The 16130-nt window shown below is 36.9% G+C and overlaps 2 protein-coding genes across 2 annotated transcripts in view; both read left to right on the top strand.

Moving 5' to 3' along the window:
• The first annotated feature begins 1540 nt into the window (after nt 1–1540).
• LOC143030656 (uncharacterized) lies at nt 1541–4806 on the top strand. The gene is made up of 2 exons (XM_076193832.1): nt 1541–1594; nt 3544–4806. Exon 2 carries the CDS (start codon nt 3669–3671, stop codon nt 4287–4289), a length of 621 nt encoding a protein of 206 aa, XP_076049947.1. The 5' UTR covers nt 1541–1594; nt 3544–3668; the 3' UTR covers nt 4290–4806.
• The window catches only part of LOC143030320 (uncharacterized), a 27775-nt gene continuing 16054 nt past the window's right edge, over nt 4410–16130 (top strand). Inside the window, exons 1-3 of the mRNA XM_076193473.1 lie at nt 4410–4431; nt 5429–5590; nt 10160–10222. Of these exons, the coding sequence (XP_076049588.1) occupies nt 4410–4431; nt 5429–5590; nt 10160–10222 (247 nt within the window). The remainder of the gene's footprint in view (nt 4432–5428; nt 5591–10159; nt 10223–16130) is intronic.

The following is a 16130-nucleotide window of genomic DNA, read 5'->3' as shown; positions in this document are numbered from 1 at the left end:
ACCTTACAATGTTTTGCCAGCCTGCAATTCATTGCAATAGCCCTGGAATGCCACATGCCTCCAACACTACGCTTCGTAAGGATTCCACATACAACAGGAACACCTCCCATATTCCTAATCTTGTCTAGCGCATCCCGGAACCGCGCAAACAATTCCTCACTCCCTAAATTACCTATATCGTTGCCCCCAGCACATAAGCAAACGACAGGGTCCTTACCTTCCCCTACTAAATACTCTTCAATCCTATCTCTAACATCTCCTATCCCCGCGCCGGGGAAACACACCTGCGTTTTATGTTTCCCATCTTTATCAAAGAAAGCCCTGTCTAAGTACCTCACTTGACTGTCTCCTACCACCAAAAATTTTTCTGTGGGCAGGGATCCAGCATCTAGCGTTGTTTACCATAGCGTCGTGTAAATTTGTTTGGAGTATACACCATTTTTACTTGTAATTTTGTTATATATATATATATATATATGTATATATATATATATAAATATATATATATATGTGTGTGTGTGTGTGTGTCATTTCACATTTTGGAAATAGACTCATCTGCTGGGATTCGAACCCTTGCCTACGCGGCTTGCGTCTTGTAAGACAAAGAACTTACCGATCACGCAATCTCGACCCTACAAAACGAAACGACTTTGTTCACGGCCCAGTCGTTCCACCGAGGGCACTCGGACAGAACGTGATACGTAATGTATTTCATCAAATCCTTTATGCAGGCTAGTCTTCCGACAAGTGTTTGTGTCATTTGACATTTTGGAAATAGACTCATCTGCTGATGAATCTATTTCCAAAATGTCAAATGACAAATGACAAATGACACAAACACTTGTCGGAAGACTAGCCTGCATAAAGGATTTGATGAAATACATTACGTATCACGTTCTGTCCGAGTGCCCTCGGCGGAACGACTGGGCCGTGAACTAAGTCGTTTCGTTTTGTAGGGTCGAGATAGCGTGATCGGTAAGGTCTTTGTCTTACAAGACGCAAGCCGCGTAGGCAAGGGTTCGAATCCCAGCAGATGAGTCTATTTCCAATATATATATATATATATATATATATATATATATATATATATATGTGTGTGTGTGTGTGTGTGTGTGTGTGTGTGTGTGTGTGTGTGTGTGTGTGTGTGTGTGTGTGTGTGTGTGTGTGTCCGGTGATATATTCAGCAGTGTTTATCTTATCCTTTGAGACACAAATCTAAAGTTTTAGTGAAATCTGTCCAAGATTAAAAACAGAATTCGTACGATGAATTGCTCATTATTGATAAAGAATAAATACATTTTGTTTGTTGAACGGTTTTCTTTTGTTATTATTTGTGCCAAGAAGAGATTGTTCTGCATGCGCATGTACTTCTCTCATAAATCCTGAGAAAGAACCTCCTTCTTAGGAGTTGTGGTATTTTCTCGTGTTGTGTTGAATTTTATGTTTTCGCGAAGTTTATGAGAGAAGAAACAGTCCGTCAGAAAATTAAAGGTCACCCCTTAATAAAAAATTAATCTGGGTTTTCTATATTAAATTGTACATTTGTGTTTGTCCTGCCAAGAAAACACCTTCAGCCCTTGTTTGAAAGACTTATGTAAGGACTTGCAAGATTTTTTGTGGTCCCCTGGGACATATATGGTATCTAGAAGTATCATCGAATTTCGAAGTACAGTTAAGTCTTGCAGGTAATAAGCAAGCGTTATCATAACCAACGGTCAAGGGTGAACATGTAATTCATTGCTTCGTTTTTTTCCGGTTTTATCCCATTCACACGTGAAAAATGTGTGTTTTAAGTACTTTTTCCGTGTAATTCCTTTTCAATGCAATATCATCGAAGATAAGTAATAACGGCGCTCTATAATTAAAAAATATATATATTTATATATACAGCACTTGTACGTCTAAGTTCACATTCTTCAACATTATCGATGCGTTTATATATATATATATATATATATATATATATATATATATATATATATAGATAGATAGATAGATAGATAGATAGATAGATAGATACTTTCCCTGTACGGAAATTTGACTAAGATTTCTTATTACCATTTATATGTGCTATTACAAACCTACATACAGGCTTTTTTTTCGTTTACAATGGAGGTAGCCATAACACAAAGGCATAAAATGCACTCCCACCCATTCCCTCCCCACATACTCCATTCACCCACCCCGCTTCCCTCCCTTTTATCTTGGTTCCTCCTGAATGACGGGTCATCCCTGCATCTCGCCCACTACCGTAGGTCAGAAACGATGAAACAATACACAACACATCCATAGCAAGGCCGATTTAGTTCATCGGTGGTCCCCCTTCTCCATTCCCTCATGCAGAAAAAGAGAAGGGGGAGAAACCCCTTCGGGCTATTACATCAATCATATATATATATATATATATATATATAATATATATATATATATATATATATATATATATACACACATATGCATGGGGGAGGGCTTCTTTCTCTTTGTAATGTTTATTCATTAACTCCTGTGGCTTCTCATTCCTCTTATTACTTTTTATCCTACCGGTCTCTTTTGTTTCCAGTTTCCGTTCTTCTTCTTCGATTTTATATTTGTTCAATCCTTTCTTTTTCTTCCTTTATGCTTCTTTGGTGTTATTATACCTTGCTGGTTAGTGTCGGATTCGCATATTTTCTGACACTTTTAAAATATTATCAAATAATGTACTTTATATCAGAATGTTCTAGAAATCGCGTCATTCGTCATAAGAAATTATGTTGATATACGAATAAGACTGCTACAGATCATAAATATTCAAATAATTTAATTATAGTTCATTAGAAGTTGTCGTTTTCACTAAATAGATATAAATCAACGAGTTTTCCAGCCGTGAGGTTTGTTTTAGTATTTGAAATGGGGGGGGGGGTAATCTAACCTAACCTTGGTGTATGTCGGTACAGGTATGATAGATTGACTAAAGATAATTTACTTCTCACACGAGGATGTGATAAATCAACCTTTTTATATTTTTGTTTATACGGTTTTGGTGGTATTTGTGCGAAATGTTACCTTTTTCTATCAATCTCCCAAGTTAGGGGGTGTCACCGAAAAATGGAAGCGATTTGCTGTAAAAATATTTATGAGAGCCTTGATTGGTGTGTTTGTAGTTGTCCTCTGCGAAAAAAAAACTCAAAGATTACTTATTTCCAATTATGCTACTATATCCTACATTATACACCGATCTCTTTTCCTCTTGCATTATGTGTCTGCAGTATTAATTCAATCATTCTTTTGCTTTAAGATTTTTTCAACAATGCTATTTTGTCCTACATCATATACACATATATCCTCTTCTAGTTTCTTCATGTCTTTGCAGTATATATTCAACCGCTGTTTTTGCTTTAATTAATTTATACTGGTCCAGTCTTTTTTCAGTTTCCCAACAACTTATTTTTTATCAGTCTTCCATTTCTTTCCTTAAAATTTAATCTTCTTCTTTGATACGTGTTGTTCGTTCCCTTACCATACTGCATTTTGCTTAATGCGCCACTATATTTATTCTTTCAGGTCGAGAGTAAATATCAAAACTTCTTTGGAATAGAAACCCAAAGATTTTGTATTGTGGTCATATAATAGAAAGTGGTGTGGCGTGTGCGGCACACCTATCTCACGAGTCGTCTTAATATCACGTGATGACCCACACTGGAGAGAAGCCTTTCCAGTGTGACCTGTGTGATGTAGTTTTTTCACGAAAGTATAATCTCCAACGACACTTGATGACCCACACCGGAGAGAAACCTTTCCAATGCGACCTATGTGATGCAGCTTTTTCACGAAATAATCACCTCAAGCTACATTTGACGACCCACACTGGAGAGAAGCCTTTCCAATGTGATTTGTGTGATGCAGTTTTCTCACGGAAGAGTAATCTCAAACAACACGTAGTGACCCACACTGGAGAAAAGAGTTTCCAATGTAACTTCTGCAACGGAGCTTTCTCAGAAAAGAGTCATCTCAAACGACACATGCTGACCCACAGTGGTAAGAAGCCTTTCCAATGTGACCTGTGTGTTGCAGCTTTCTCGCAAAAGAGTCATCTCAAACGACATGTGGTGACCCACAGTGGCGAGAAGCCTTTCCAATGTGACCTGTGTGATGCGGCTTTTTCACGAAAGAATGATCTCAAACAACACATAACGACCCACAATGGAGAGGAGCCTTACAAGTTTGACCTGTGTGATGCGGCAATTTCACCAAAGAATGATTTCAAACAAAACATGAGGACCCACAATGGAGAGAAGCCATTCGTGTAAACATTGACGTTATGTGGTGACCCACACAGGAAAGAAGAAGTTTCAGCTTTCTCACGAAGGGTTTATTTCAAATGTCACGTAGTGACTTACTTCCTCACGAAAGTTTGATCTCATGCTGAGATGCCTCTTCAGTGTGGCCCGAGTGAATTGAATTTTCTGCACGCTTGTATTTTCAGATATTAAGTATTGACCCACTGTTGTAGACCTGTTTGGTAGATAAGTTGTCACACACGCATACTATCGGTTGTAAATGTTAATATATTTACTCTCAGTTGTGAAATTTTCTGATGTCTTTCGTTGGCCTTTTACGCAAATGCATTTTTGTTTGTTTGCAATTAAAGGTTTTAAAAAGTTTCTAATAAGTGCACGAATGTTTTTGTTATTACGAAAAACTATCGAAAATATCATAGGATGGTTGGTAGATATATATCTGTACGTCATGATATTCAGATTTTCTTATTAACTTCGTGTAAAGTTGTTTGGAGTATACGCCATTGTTACTTATAATTTGTGTAAATATATCTACGGTAATATAATTAGCAGTGTTTATTTTATCCTTTAATATATAACTGTCACATTTCAATGAGGTCTGTGAATGTTATAAGATTAATTGTTTATTGTTGACGAAGAATAAATCCAATTTGGTTGCTGAACGGTTTTGTTTTGTTTTCATGTGTGATGGATGATAACAGCTTATGATTAATGTATATACGGCATTTTGTGGAGGGCAATCATTTTTACCTGATTACTTAACTGAGTCATGAAAACTTTAGTGTCATATCATTTCTAACATATGACGATTAGTATTGTCTGTCATGTATTAAATGTAGTTGTTTGATGTTTCTGCATCTAGCATATTTTTCAAGTGAGTCTCTGGGCAATATACATTGGAGCATCCTCGACAGAGGTCTCTGAGTGTGTAGTAACTGTTTTGGAGATTGTGTATGACGACTGGTCCTGGCCAACATCTGTTGATATTAGTTGTTTATCATTTTCTCTACCAAAGCAAAAATTTGTCACGTCGTTGAATATGACATCCGCGGAAAATAACAATAATAATGGTAATAACAATATTGATGATAATAGTAATGATAAAAATCACTCGAGTAAATTTTCTGGAATAAGCTTGTGTTTAAAAGGACGGCCTCCTGCCAACCAAAACTTGTACAGCTTCAACCGCCCCCGCAGCAGCAACTCGCCTTTTCCTCCAGACCTCCTCTCTACTAGCATCGTCCGAGGACCTCCAGCCCTCCACACGCCCACACATGCTCCAGATATCGTCCAACACCGGCCCAGCAGAGGTCAGATGTCGCCCTTCGCCCCAGCTCTCTCAACCAACACCCACCAATCTTAGCCGGCCGATCGCGGCGGAGATTTTTCTCTCCTATGCTGATGACCGGTCCGGCACACGCCTGACCTCTTCGTTGACGCTGGCAAGCGGGCTTACACTTTAGACAAACACACACGTTTCCAAAGTCACGTAATTCTCTGCTTTCAGGGTTGTGCTCGGAAGAAAAGAGACTCGCACAAATCTACACTCGCTGGCTCAGCAGAGGTTGGACGTCGAGTTTCACTCCAGCTCTCTCAACTAATGCCCATTAATCTTCACCGGCCGGTGGTGTCGGAGGAGATTTATTTTGGGTTTTAGTCTCCTCTGGTGCCGACCGGTCCGGCACACGCCTGACCTCTTCGTTGACGCTGGCAAGTGGGTTTACACGTTAGACAGATGCACACGTTTCTCGAGTCACGCAATTCTATGCTTTCAGAGTTGTGCTTGGAAGAAAAGCAACCCACACAAATTAACTCTTACCCGCACTGCCATCGGATCCACTCTTTCGTCTACGCTCCAGATATTGTCCATTGCCTCGCTTGAGACCAAAGGCCCATTACCTCGCTTGGGGTTAGTCAGCAACGCGTATCACCTCGCATGGGGTTAATCAGCAACGCCAATCAATTTCCTCCGTTAGGGACAGGTTACTTTCGGGGGCCACACGCGGAGTGTGAACCCTACTCACTTCTCGTAAGATACACACACACCTCTCACGAACATAACCACGCCCCACGCACAAACACCTACACGTACCTTTTCTTAGCCTAAAATTCGCTTCCTTTCTAACTTTGATACATTTTTGTATTTCAGTTTACCTCCCACTAAAGATTTTTCCATTTTTCAACCTTTCTCTACTACTATGCCTCGAACCCTTTTCTCAGCTTTTGGTGATTCTAAATGCAGGTGTCGGCGCTGCCGTCCAAGTTCCCTGCCCGTTCCTCCTGAGCCACCACCATCAATCACCCATGAGAAAAAGCGCTTATTGGCAATAGCCCTCTTTTACACACTACTATCTTTTCATTTTCTTACAGACATTCTTCCCCTCACACACAAATCGATCCCACGCGAGCGGGTGGTCTGCCCTAGGTAGCCCATATTACAGCTTCAACCTCCTCCACAGCAACAACTCGCCTTCACCTCCAGACCTTCCCTCTCCTAGCATCGACCGGTGACCTCCAGCCCATGACTTCCTCTCTCCCACCAATGATCGGGGACCTCCAGCTCCAGACTTCCTGTATCCCTGCCACGACCAAGGCCTCCCAGGCTCACCACATACTTCTTTCTGTACTCACCTTACACTGATTGGTAGATAGAGTATACTGTGTAGTCGGAATTTGATTTCTTCCTTGGTTGCTCCGCACTGAACATTACCCGCAGAACAAAGGATTTCAAAGTAGGAGCATACCGACAGGATGCCTCTTGGTCCATAAATAGGTCGGATGCTAAAAATATATATATGTAATAATGATAAATACATAAATAAGAATTTCAATATAATAATAAATCAAATAAATGCATAGGTATAGCTAAATAATGATAAATTGACAGATAAATAATAAATGAAAATCAAGTAAATGGTAATCAACAAACTGGCAAATAACAAATAAACATAATAAAAAAAAATGGTAGGAATTATAGCATCTTGCTTAGGTATTTATCTAAAGGAATCTTAAAGCTTCGAACTGAACTATTTTGCACTGCCTCTGCATGAGGTTTATTACATTCATTAAATACACAGTTGGCGAAGTTGTTTCTACTCATTTCCAAGTTAATCTATTTCCGGACAGTTTGAGACCATTGTTTCTTGTCGGATTCACTTTTGATGTTGTAAATTCCTTTTAGAACCTTTAAGACCTGTACCAAGTCACCTCTTAAACTACGCTATCTGCCAATATCTTTAATGAGATTCGGTGACCATATGGATACAGCATATTCCAAATATGGACGAACTAACGATTTATATAGCTTCTTAATGAGAGCTGTAAAAGATCGCGCAATCTCATTTGCTTTCTCTGAGGCGGAAATACACTGCTTAGATGATTGGAGATCATTACTGATAATTACGCCGAGATCCTTTTCACTGTTCACTTTTGTTAATAAATTTCCAAATAACTTGCAATCGTACTTATTGTTATTTCTACCTATGCGCATAACCTTACATTTACTTGAGTTAGATTTAAGTAGCCACTTTTCAGACCATTGTTGTAGTTTATCTAAATATACTTAAACATCTAGATGGTTTAAGTATTCATTTGCCATTCCGCACAGTTTTGTATCATCAGCAAATTTGGAGATAATGTATTTTAATCAGTGTTCTATATAATTTATATATAGTATGAATAGAAGTGGCCCAAGAACGGAACCCTGAGAAACTCCACTCGTAGCATTTTTCCACCTAGAAGTTTTGCCATTTAGAACAACTCCCTGTTCTCGATCATTCAACCAATTACTAGCACGGGTTAATAGGCTACCACTTATTCCGTGTGAAGCTAATGTTGTAAGTAGTCTTTCGTGGGGGAACGGTATCAAAAGCTTTTGCAAAGCCTAGATATATTAAATCTATATTGTTTCTTTTGTCATAACTTGCGATGACTGTGTTGTAGAATTCAAGTTAGTCACGCAAGAACGTCTCCGACTGAATCCATGCTGGCTATCATTTACCAAACTTTCTAAATAATATTCGATGGCATCTCTGGTGATAGTTTCCATCATTTCCCTACGGTTGAATTCAAGCTTATAGGCCTGTATTTATTTGGTTTATTTATGTCCCCTTTTTTGAATATGGGAGTAACGTTAGCCAGCTTCCATTCTCTTGGGACACCTCCGGATATGAGGGATTTCTTGAAAATAACTTCCAATGGAACAACACTCTCTTTTTGTAGTATCTAAGGGAAAACTGTCGCCCATCATGGAGTTGTGGCAACATTTGACACTTGCCATATCGGTGAGAAGAATCTTTCCTACAATGTAGGTCATCCAACGCCGCTCAAATGTTACAATCAATCTTCTTTATCCTCCTTTTGAATAAGGAACCGCCCCTCTCCACTACTATCTGTACACCTCTGGGAAATAATCCAGATATAAAATCAAATGCCGTCTTTAATAAACCATGAATATAATTTTTCTATATAAAGTTGTACATTTGGGTTTGTCTGGCCAGGATTAAACACTGTGAAGCCGTATTTGAAAGATTTGTGTAGGGACTTGCAAGAATTTTTGTAGTTCCTGGGAAAACCAATGGTCAAGCATGTAGCCTACGCGTATTCATTGTGTGTGTGTGTGTGTGTGTGTGTGTGTGTGTGTGTGTGTGTGTGTGTGTGTGTGTGTGTGTGTGTGTGTGTGTGTGTGCGTGTGTGTGTGTGTGAGTGTGTGTGTGTCTGTGTGTGTGTGTGTGTGTGTGTGTGTGTGTGTGTGTGTGTGTGTGTGTGTGTGTGTGTGTGTGTGTGTGTGTGTGTGTTTGTGTATGTGTGTGTGTGTGTGTGTGTGTGTGTGTGTGTGTGTGTGTGTGTGTGTGTGTGTGTGTGTGTGTGTGTGTGTGTGTGTGTGTGTTCACCTTGGTCTTTTTGGATCACGTGTTGGACTCGTGATCGACAGCTATTTCCCTCCCAGAAGAGAGCTCAGAGCTCGTATGACCGATCTATGGGTAATGCTATGACCTGACACGCAAACACCCCCAACTCCCCGCCCACGAGAGTTGGAGTAACGACTCGAAGCGCAGCGATACTGAAATAATTTCAGCCCTGGGCAGGATTCGAACCAGGTACCGCCGTCATCCCCGTGCTGACAGTCTGAGACTCTACCAACCGTGCCACCAAGTCGTATGTGTGTATTTACCTAGTTATATTTTACGGGAAGGGGAGCTATGCTCGTGGCGTTCCGTCTTCATATCTCATTTTATCTAAACTGTGTGTGTGTGTGTGTGTGTGTGTGTGTGTGTGTGTGTGTGTGTGTGTGTGTGTGTGTGTGTGTGTGTGTGTGTGTGTGTGTGTGTGTGTGTGTGTGTGTGTGTGTGTGTGTGTTTACCTAGTTGTACCTAGTTGTATTATACGGGAAGGGAGATATGCTCGTGTAGACCGGTCTTTGTCTTTTTCAGCATCAAGTTTTTTTTCTTAAAATCTTGAATAGTGTTTGCGCACACTATTTCTTTATCTAAATTACTCCAGGTATCCAGTACTCTGTGTGGGAAGCTATTTTTTCAGACCTCTTCTGTAGTTATCCTTTTTGGGTTTCTTTTCGTGTCCTCTTGTTTTACCATTGTCCAATTTTAGTAATTCATTCCTATCTACGATTCCCATTCCTTTCATGATTATAGATAGTCAGCAGATCCTCTCTTTCTCTTCTTTGTTTCAGATTTGGTAATTCCAATTTGGACAATCTTTGTTCGTATGTTAATTTGGAAAGTGTGTGTATGTGTTTTAAGTATTTGTTTTTCCTATGTAATTCCATGTCAGTGAAATATCGCCGCAGATGAATAATAATGACACATTTTAGTACAGATAATATACGAAACTCCGGCATCCTTGTTTACGTTCTCCATTAGCGACTCTGAGAAGAGAGGCTGCATTTACCTTGTTTAAAGTTATTCCATCCATTATCGATGCAGGTGAGGTAAATCTCCACTAAGGCCACTTTAGGGACGATACATGTTCTCCAGCTTACTACGGTGGCTTAATCCTTATGTATGGTGAGAAATGCATTTTCTTTTTCGTATGTTGCAATGACTGTGGTTGTGAATTAAGTTTGAAATCAGTGTAGCTCGGTCTGCTTGTTGTGTACATGAGTTTTGGAATCTGGAGTTTGCGTCAGTATTTGTGAGAGATATAGGATAATGGCAGCAGAGAAGATGAGTACTAGATGAACATGATCTTTAGGAGAGGAGAATGAATACAATTTGTGTCACAAGAGTAAGGAATATTCGATTTACATTTATTATAAACATAGTCGAGGCCGAGATCTTTTGTTGGCGAAAAACTAAACTGTTTGTTGTATAACATCATGAAATCAGTAGAACTCAACAATGCTTTCATTCGTATCTTGATTGTATTACAGAAAGTTAATTCTTGTAATATTCTGGAATAATGGTAGAATCCACATAAACCTTGTGGACAACAAATAGCGTTACCATAGTCTTAACTAGGAAAAAAAAGACGAAATAAATATTTTCATGTCATGAAATCTGTGTCTTTATACTGCATAAGATGATGGTGATAGTCATAGTATCGACAAATAGGAGAATGTTTCTTTGGATATACTGATCAGGAATTGCCACTTTTATATAAACCCAGTTGATTTATCAAATATGTTGATCCAGTATATACATCTCTTTATATAATTATTAGAATCATGTCAAGATAAGCAAACCCAACATGTTCTAGATATTCAAAATTTAAATTTTTATCCTTCTTTAACCAAATTGGGTTAGGTTAGGAAAGTTAGCTTTATTTGCATGAGGTTATAAAAGATTTAATACAAGGATAGAATTTAGAATAATATTTTAGAAATGATGAGTTCACTACTTTTGATATGATTCAATTATTTACAGTAGTGGTTATTCTCTTACCCCTTATATACCCCCTGCAAAGTGCAAATCTACCAATCAGGGTACATCTATCCCCAGTGCTATATTTTCTGTTTTTATACAAATTATGTAGAAATATAATTTTGGCTTGTATATGACATTATTTTACCTTATTTTTTGTGAACAAATATCTATTATATATTTGTATATGTATTTTTTGTTCTTATAACAAATCTTATATTACTTCTGGTTTCTATATTTTGTTATGTAGATCTTTATATAAATGAAACTAATGTAAATGCTATTAAGGAAACAATTAGATTAAAATAGATATTTGGGATGGTGACTTAAGGGCCTTCCAATTTTCTTGATGCATATTCCACAAATTAGAGATGGGTAATATCACTTTTTTTTTATGATTTGAGTATTTTCTGTTGGAGTATCCAAGTATCAAGTGCCATTTATGTCAAACCTGCTACTCTGATCTTCATGACAGTTAATGTACTTGAAACAAAATCATATTTTACAGGAAATTCTAACAGCATAGAGTGATTTAGTGAGCATATTGGACACTGGAAAGTGGGAAATGGTTATGACAAATCTTTATTTGACCCTAGTTTAGATTACTTTTCACTAGACAATAGAAAATCTATAGATATTTCTGAAATTATATTAAAATGGCTAGAAAGTTATCTCACAAGCATAGCAATGAACATAAAATGCCAACAGAAAATCACAAACCAGAGAACTTAATGAACGAAAGTTACAAGGAAGTATTCTAGGTCCAATGTAATTCAACATTTACATGATATTGTCTCAAATACCATATAAGCTTAATGTGATACCAGGAATGAAAAAAAAATGCAGCAAATAATGACTGAAGTCATTAACTGAACAAATAAGAAACTTGAAAACACACACACACACACGACTCGGTGGCGCGGTTGGTAGAGTCCCCGACTGTCACTATGGCGGTCCGGGTTCGAATCCTGCCCAGGGCTGAAATAATTTTAGTATCGCTGCGCTTCGAGTCGTTACTCCAACTCTCGTGGGCGGGGAGTTCGGGGTGTGTGTGCATGTAAGGTCATAGCATTACCCATAGATTGGTCATACGAGCTCTGAGCTCTCTTCTGGGAGGGAAATGGCTGTCGATCACGAGTCCAACACGTGATCCAAGACCAAGGTGAATACACACACACACACAAACACACTTCACTATGAGCATAACTCTTCTCCTGTAAAATACAACTAGGTAAATACACATACATTATATACACACACACACACACACACATATATATACATACATATATATTTATATATACACATATATATATATATATATATGTATATATGTATATATATATATATATATATATATATATATATATATATACATATATGTGTGTGTGTGTGTGTGTATACACACACACAAGTATTTTCTAAATTACAATAGTGGGACCATGTCAAAACTAGGGAACCCAGTATCTCCATGTCAAGAACAGTGAACCCAATTATCCTCATGCCAAGGACAGCAAGCCCAAAGATCCTAATGTAAAGAATGGTTAACCCAAATGTTTTCATGTAAAGAAAAGCAAAGCTTTGACAGAAATATTAGAAATAATATGCTAACTTATATTGATGAATAAACAGTGAAAATTATATAGTAATATAATGTTCAATTTCCATAAAGAGTTCTGTTAAAACTAATTATTGAAAAGGATACTGCATGGCGGATGCATTACAGAACTCATAACCTGTCAACTGTATACAATAATACCTAACCTAACCTTGAGACTTCCTGGATATCTGAATACAGAAATTAAAACCAGTATATAAAAATTGTTATTAAACCAGTGATGATTCATAAAGGTTAATTAGTGAACAAAAGCTTTGAAACTTAATCAGTTATTGAAGTGTTTTTTGTGTACCAAAGTACTGAAGTGTTTAAGAACAGCAAATCCAATTATACTCATGTAAAGATTAATAAACCCGATAATCTTGTAAAGAATAGCAGATCCTGCTGTGATTGGGTTCAGTAATCTTGACATGATTCCAATACTGTAACTAAATGATATAAACAACTAAATTATATATTAATAAGACAGATGCACATTATACAAAAAAGTGTGAGAACAATACATGAAATACCTTCTTACTAAAGTCATTTTCGAAAGATTGATATTAGCAAGTAATATACATTATGGCAAAATATTTTAGAAATGGCGTCTTTCACTATAACCTTAAAGATTATACTCTTGTAAAAAAATAACAAACCCTATCATCTTTTTAATAATAGCAAATCCTCTAGTGATTGAGTTTGCTAATCTTGACATGATCTACTGTAAATGTCATAGAACAATTATATTTTAATAAGACAGATGCACCTTATACAAAACAAAAATGTGAGAATATACAAAATGTCTCCTTACTAAAGTTGTTTTTGAAAGATTGATATTAGCAAGTAATATACCTCATGTCACCATGTTGTAGAAATAGCATCTTTCACCATAACCTGAAAGATTAAATCTTGTGTTGATTTTCGACTATGAATGCTACAAGACACATATATTAATGCAGATTACTTATTTGAAGTGGCTGTTTTCACTGAATAACTATAATTTGATAAGCTACTCCAACCATGTGCCTTGTTTTATTATTTCATAGAAGGTAGTGGTGAATCTAACACAACCTAGGTGTAGATAGGTACAGGTTAGGATAGATTGAATATAAGTTTTTATTTCTCACACCCGGATGTCAAAAATCAGCATTTCATAGTTTTATTTGGCTTATGGTGGTATTTGTATTTACCTAGTAGTATTTTGCGGGAGGAGAACTATGCTTGTAGTGACCCGCTATTGTATCTTTCTGCATCCAGTTTTTTCTTAAAGTCATATATAGTTTTAGCACTCACTGTTTCCTCTTTCAGTTTGTTCCAGATATCTATCACTCTGTGTGGAAAGCTATTCTTTTTCAGATCTCTTCTGTAACTGTCTTTCTTAAGTTTCTTCTCGTGTCTTCTTGTATTTCTTCTATCCCCTTTTAGTAGGTTATCCCTATCAAGAATTTCCATCCCTTTCCTAATTCTGTAAATGCTTATCAAATCACCTCTTTCTCTTCTTTGTTCCAGAGTTGGTAAATTTTATTTGTCCAATCTTTGTTCGTATGTCAAATAGCAGTGTTGATGCCATCTTTGTCATTGCTCTTTGAATTTCTATTTTTTTTTTTTTTTTTGAGGGTGGGGGTACTAGGTGTCTATAGTGACACTGCATATTCCAATTTTGGTCTTATCAGTTAACTAGTATTTTCTTTGCCATTTCTTCATCCATGTAGTCAAAGGCCACTTTCATTGATCTTAGTAAGTTAAAATTTTCTCTGACTTATTTGTTGACATGTTTGTCTGGTGTCATGTCATTTGAGATAGTTCCTCCAAGGTCCCTTTCCAAGTTTACTTTTTTAACTTCCAATGTACCAATTTCATATTGACCCAAGATTCTATTTTTGCTTTTTCCAAATTCCATTATACTTCATTTCTTAATGTTGAAGTTCACTCCACTCTTTTGACTCCATTTCTGGATTTTGTGCAGGTCTTCTTGAAAAGAGTTGCAGTCTTCCACTATACTTACTCTCTTTAGTAGTTTCACATCATCTGCAAAGAAGTTCATATAATATTCCATGCTCTCATCCATGTCATTTATATAAATAGCACACATTATTGGAGCCAATACAGAGCCTTGTGGGACTCTGCTTATTATATCTTCCCAATTTGAGTTCTTGTCTCTTAAGTACCACCCTCATTTTCTGCCATTCAAGAAATCTTTCATCCATTCCAATAATTTTCCTTGTATTCCACCTATTATTTCAATTTTTCTTAGTAGCTTTTTGTGTGGTACTTTGTCAAAAGCTTTTTGTAAGTGTAAGAAAGGACAATCTGCCCATCCATCTCTTGTATTACTTGTATTTATCTTGAGTAAAAGTATATTAAGTTTTGTAGTACATGATCTTCCACTTCTAAGACCAAAATGTTTAGGGTTTAGTATATTTTTCTCCTCCAAGTGTTTAATTAATCCATTTATTCTAATAACTTTTTTGCATATTTTTGCTATTGTGCTTGTAAGGGATAATGGTCTAAAGTTTGTTGGATTTTCTTTATTTCCTCCTTTGTATATTGGTACAATATTTGTATTTGTCCAATCTTGTGGTGCTTTTCCCTCATTGAGTGAAAGTCAATTTTCTTGTGTATTTTGTCAGTAAGTTCAACTATACATTCTTTCAATATCCAGTTCGCAATTCCATCAGGCCCATATGACTTTATAAGGTTCTTTTTTTGGTCCCTTATTTTTTACTGTGTCACTGTTATTTCTTTCATTTTGGGGGGGATCTTTCACACTGTCCCTCATCCCAAATTTGTGAGCCTTTAATTGTAAATACAGACCTAAAATGCCTGGTCATTACTTCAGCCATTTCTACATTTTCTATGTATTCTTTATTTCCATTGTGCAGTTTCACTATTTCATGTTTGTCTTTTAGTTTGTCATTTACATATCTGTAAGATAATGTAGGTTGGTCTTTGCATTTATCTATTATATATTTTTTGTAGTTTCTTTTTTCCTCTCTATGTGTGGAATGTTACCTGTTTTCCCACCAACCATGAGGCTAGGGGAGTGTGGGGAATGACCAAAAAATGGAAGTGATTTGTTGTAGAAATAGGTATCAGATTGTAGTGAATATCTCAAATATTGATTCATGATATTATTGAATGGTGTGTGTAGTCCCATTCAAAAATTGGTCAAATATTAGTTATTTCCAACTATGCTGTTGTACCCTACATTATTCACCAATCTCTTTTTTTATGTGTTCTGTCTGCAGTATTCATTTTGCCTTATCATATCCTGATTAATACATTCTGTCCCAATCTCTTTTTTTTCCGCAAGACTCCATAATTTTTAATGTTGGTTCAACCACTTCTTCATTTAAGTGTCTTTAATACAAT

The sequence above is a fragment of the Oratosquilla oratoria genome, chromosome 12 (assembly GCF_046742065.1).
Source record: "Oratosquilla oratoria isolate Oo_2021 chromosome 12, ASM4674206v1, whole genome shotgun sequence".
NCBI lineage: Eukaryota > Metazoa > Arthropoda > Malacostraca > Stomatopoda > Squillidae > Oratosquilla > Oratosquilla oratoria.
Note: the sequence above shows the minus strand (reverse complement) of the source record. Positions and strands in the feature narration are given on the sequence as shown.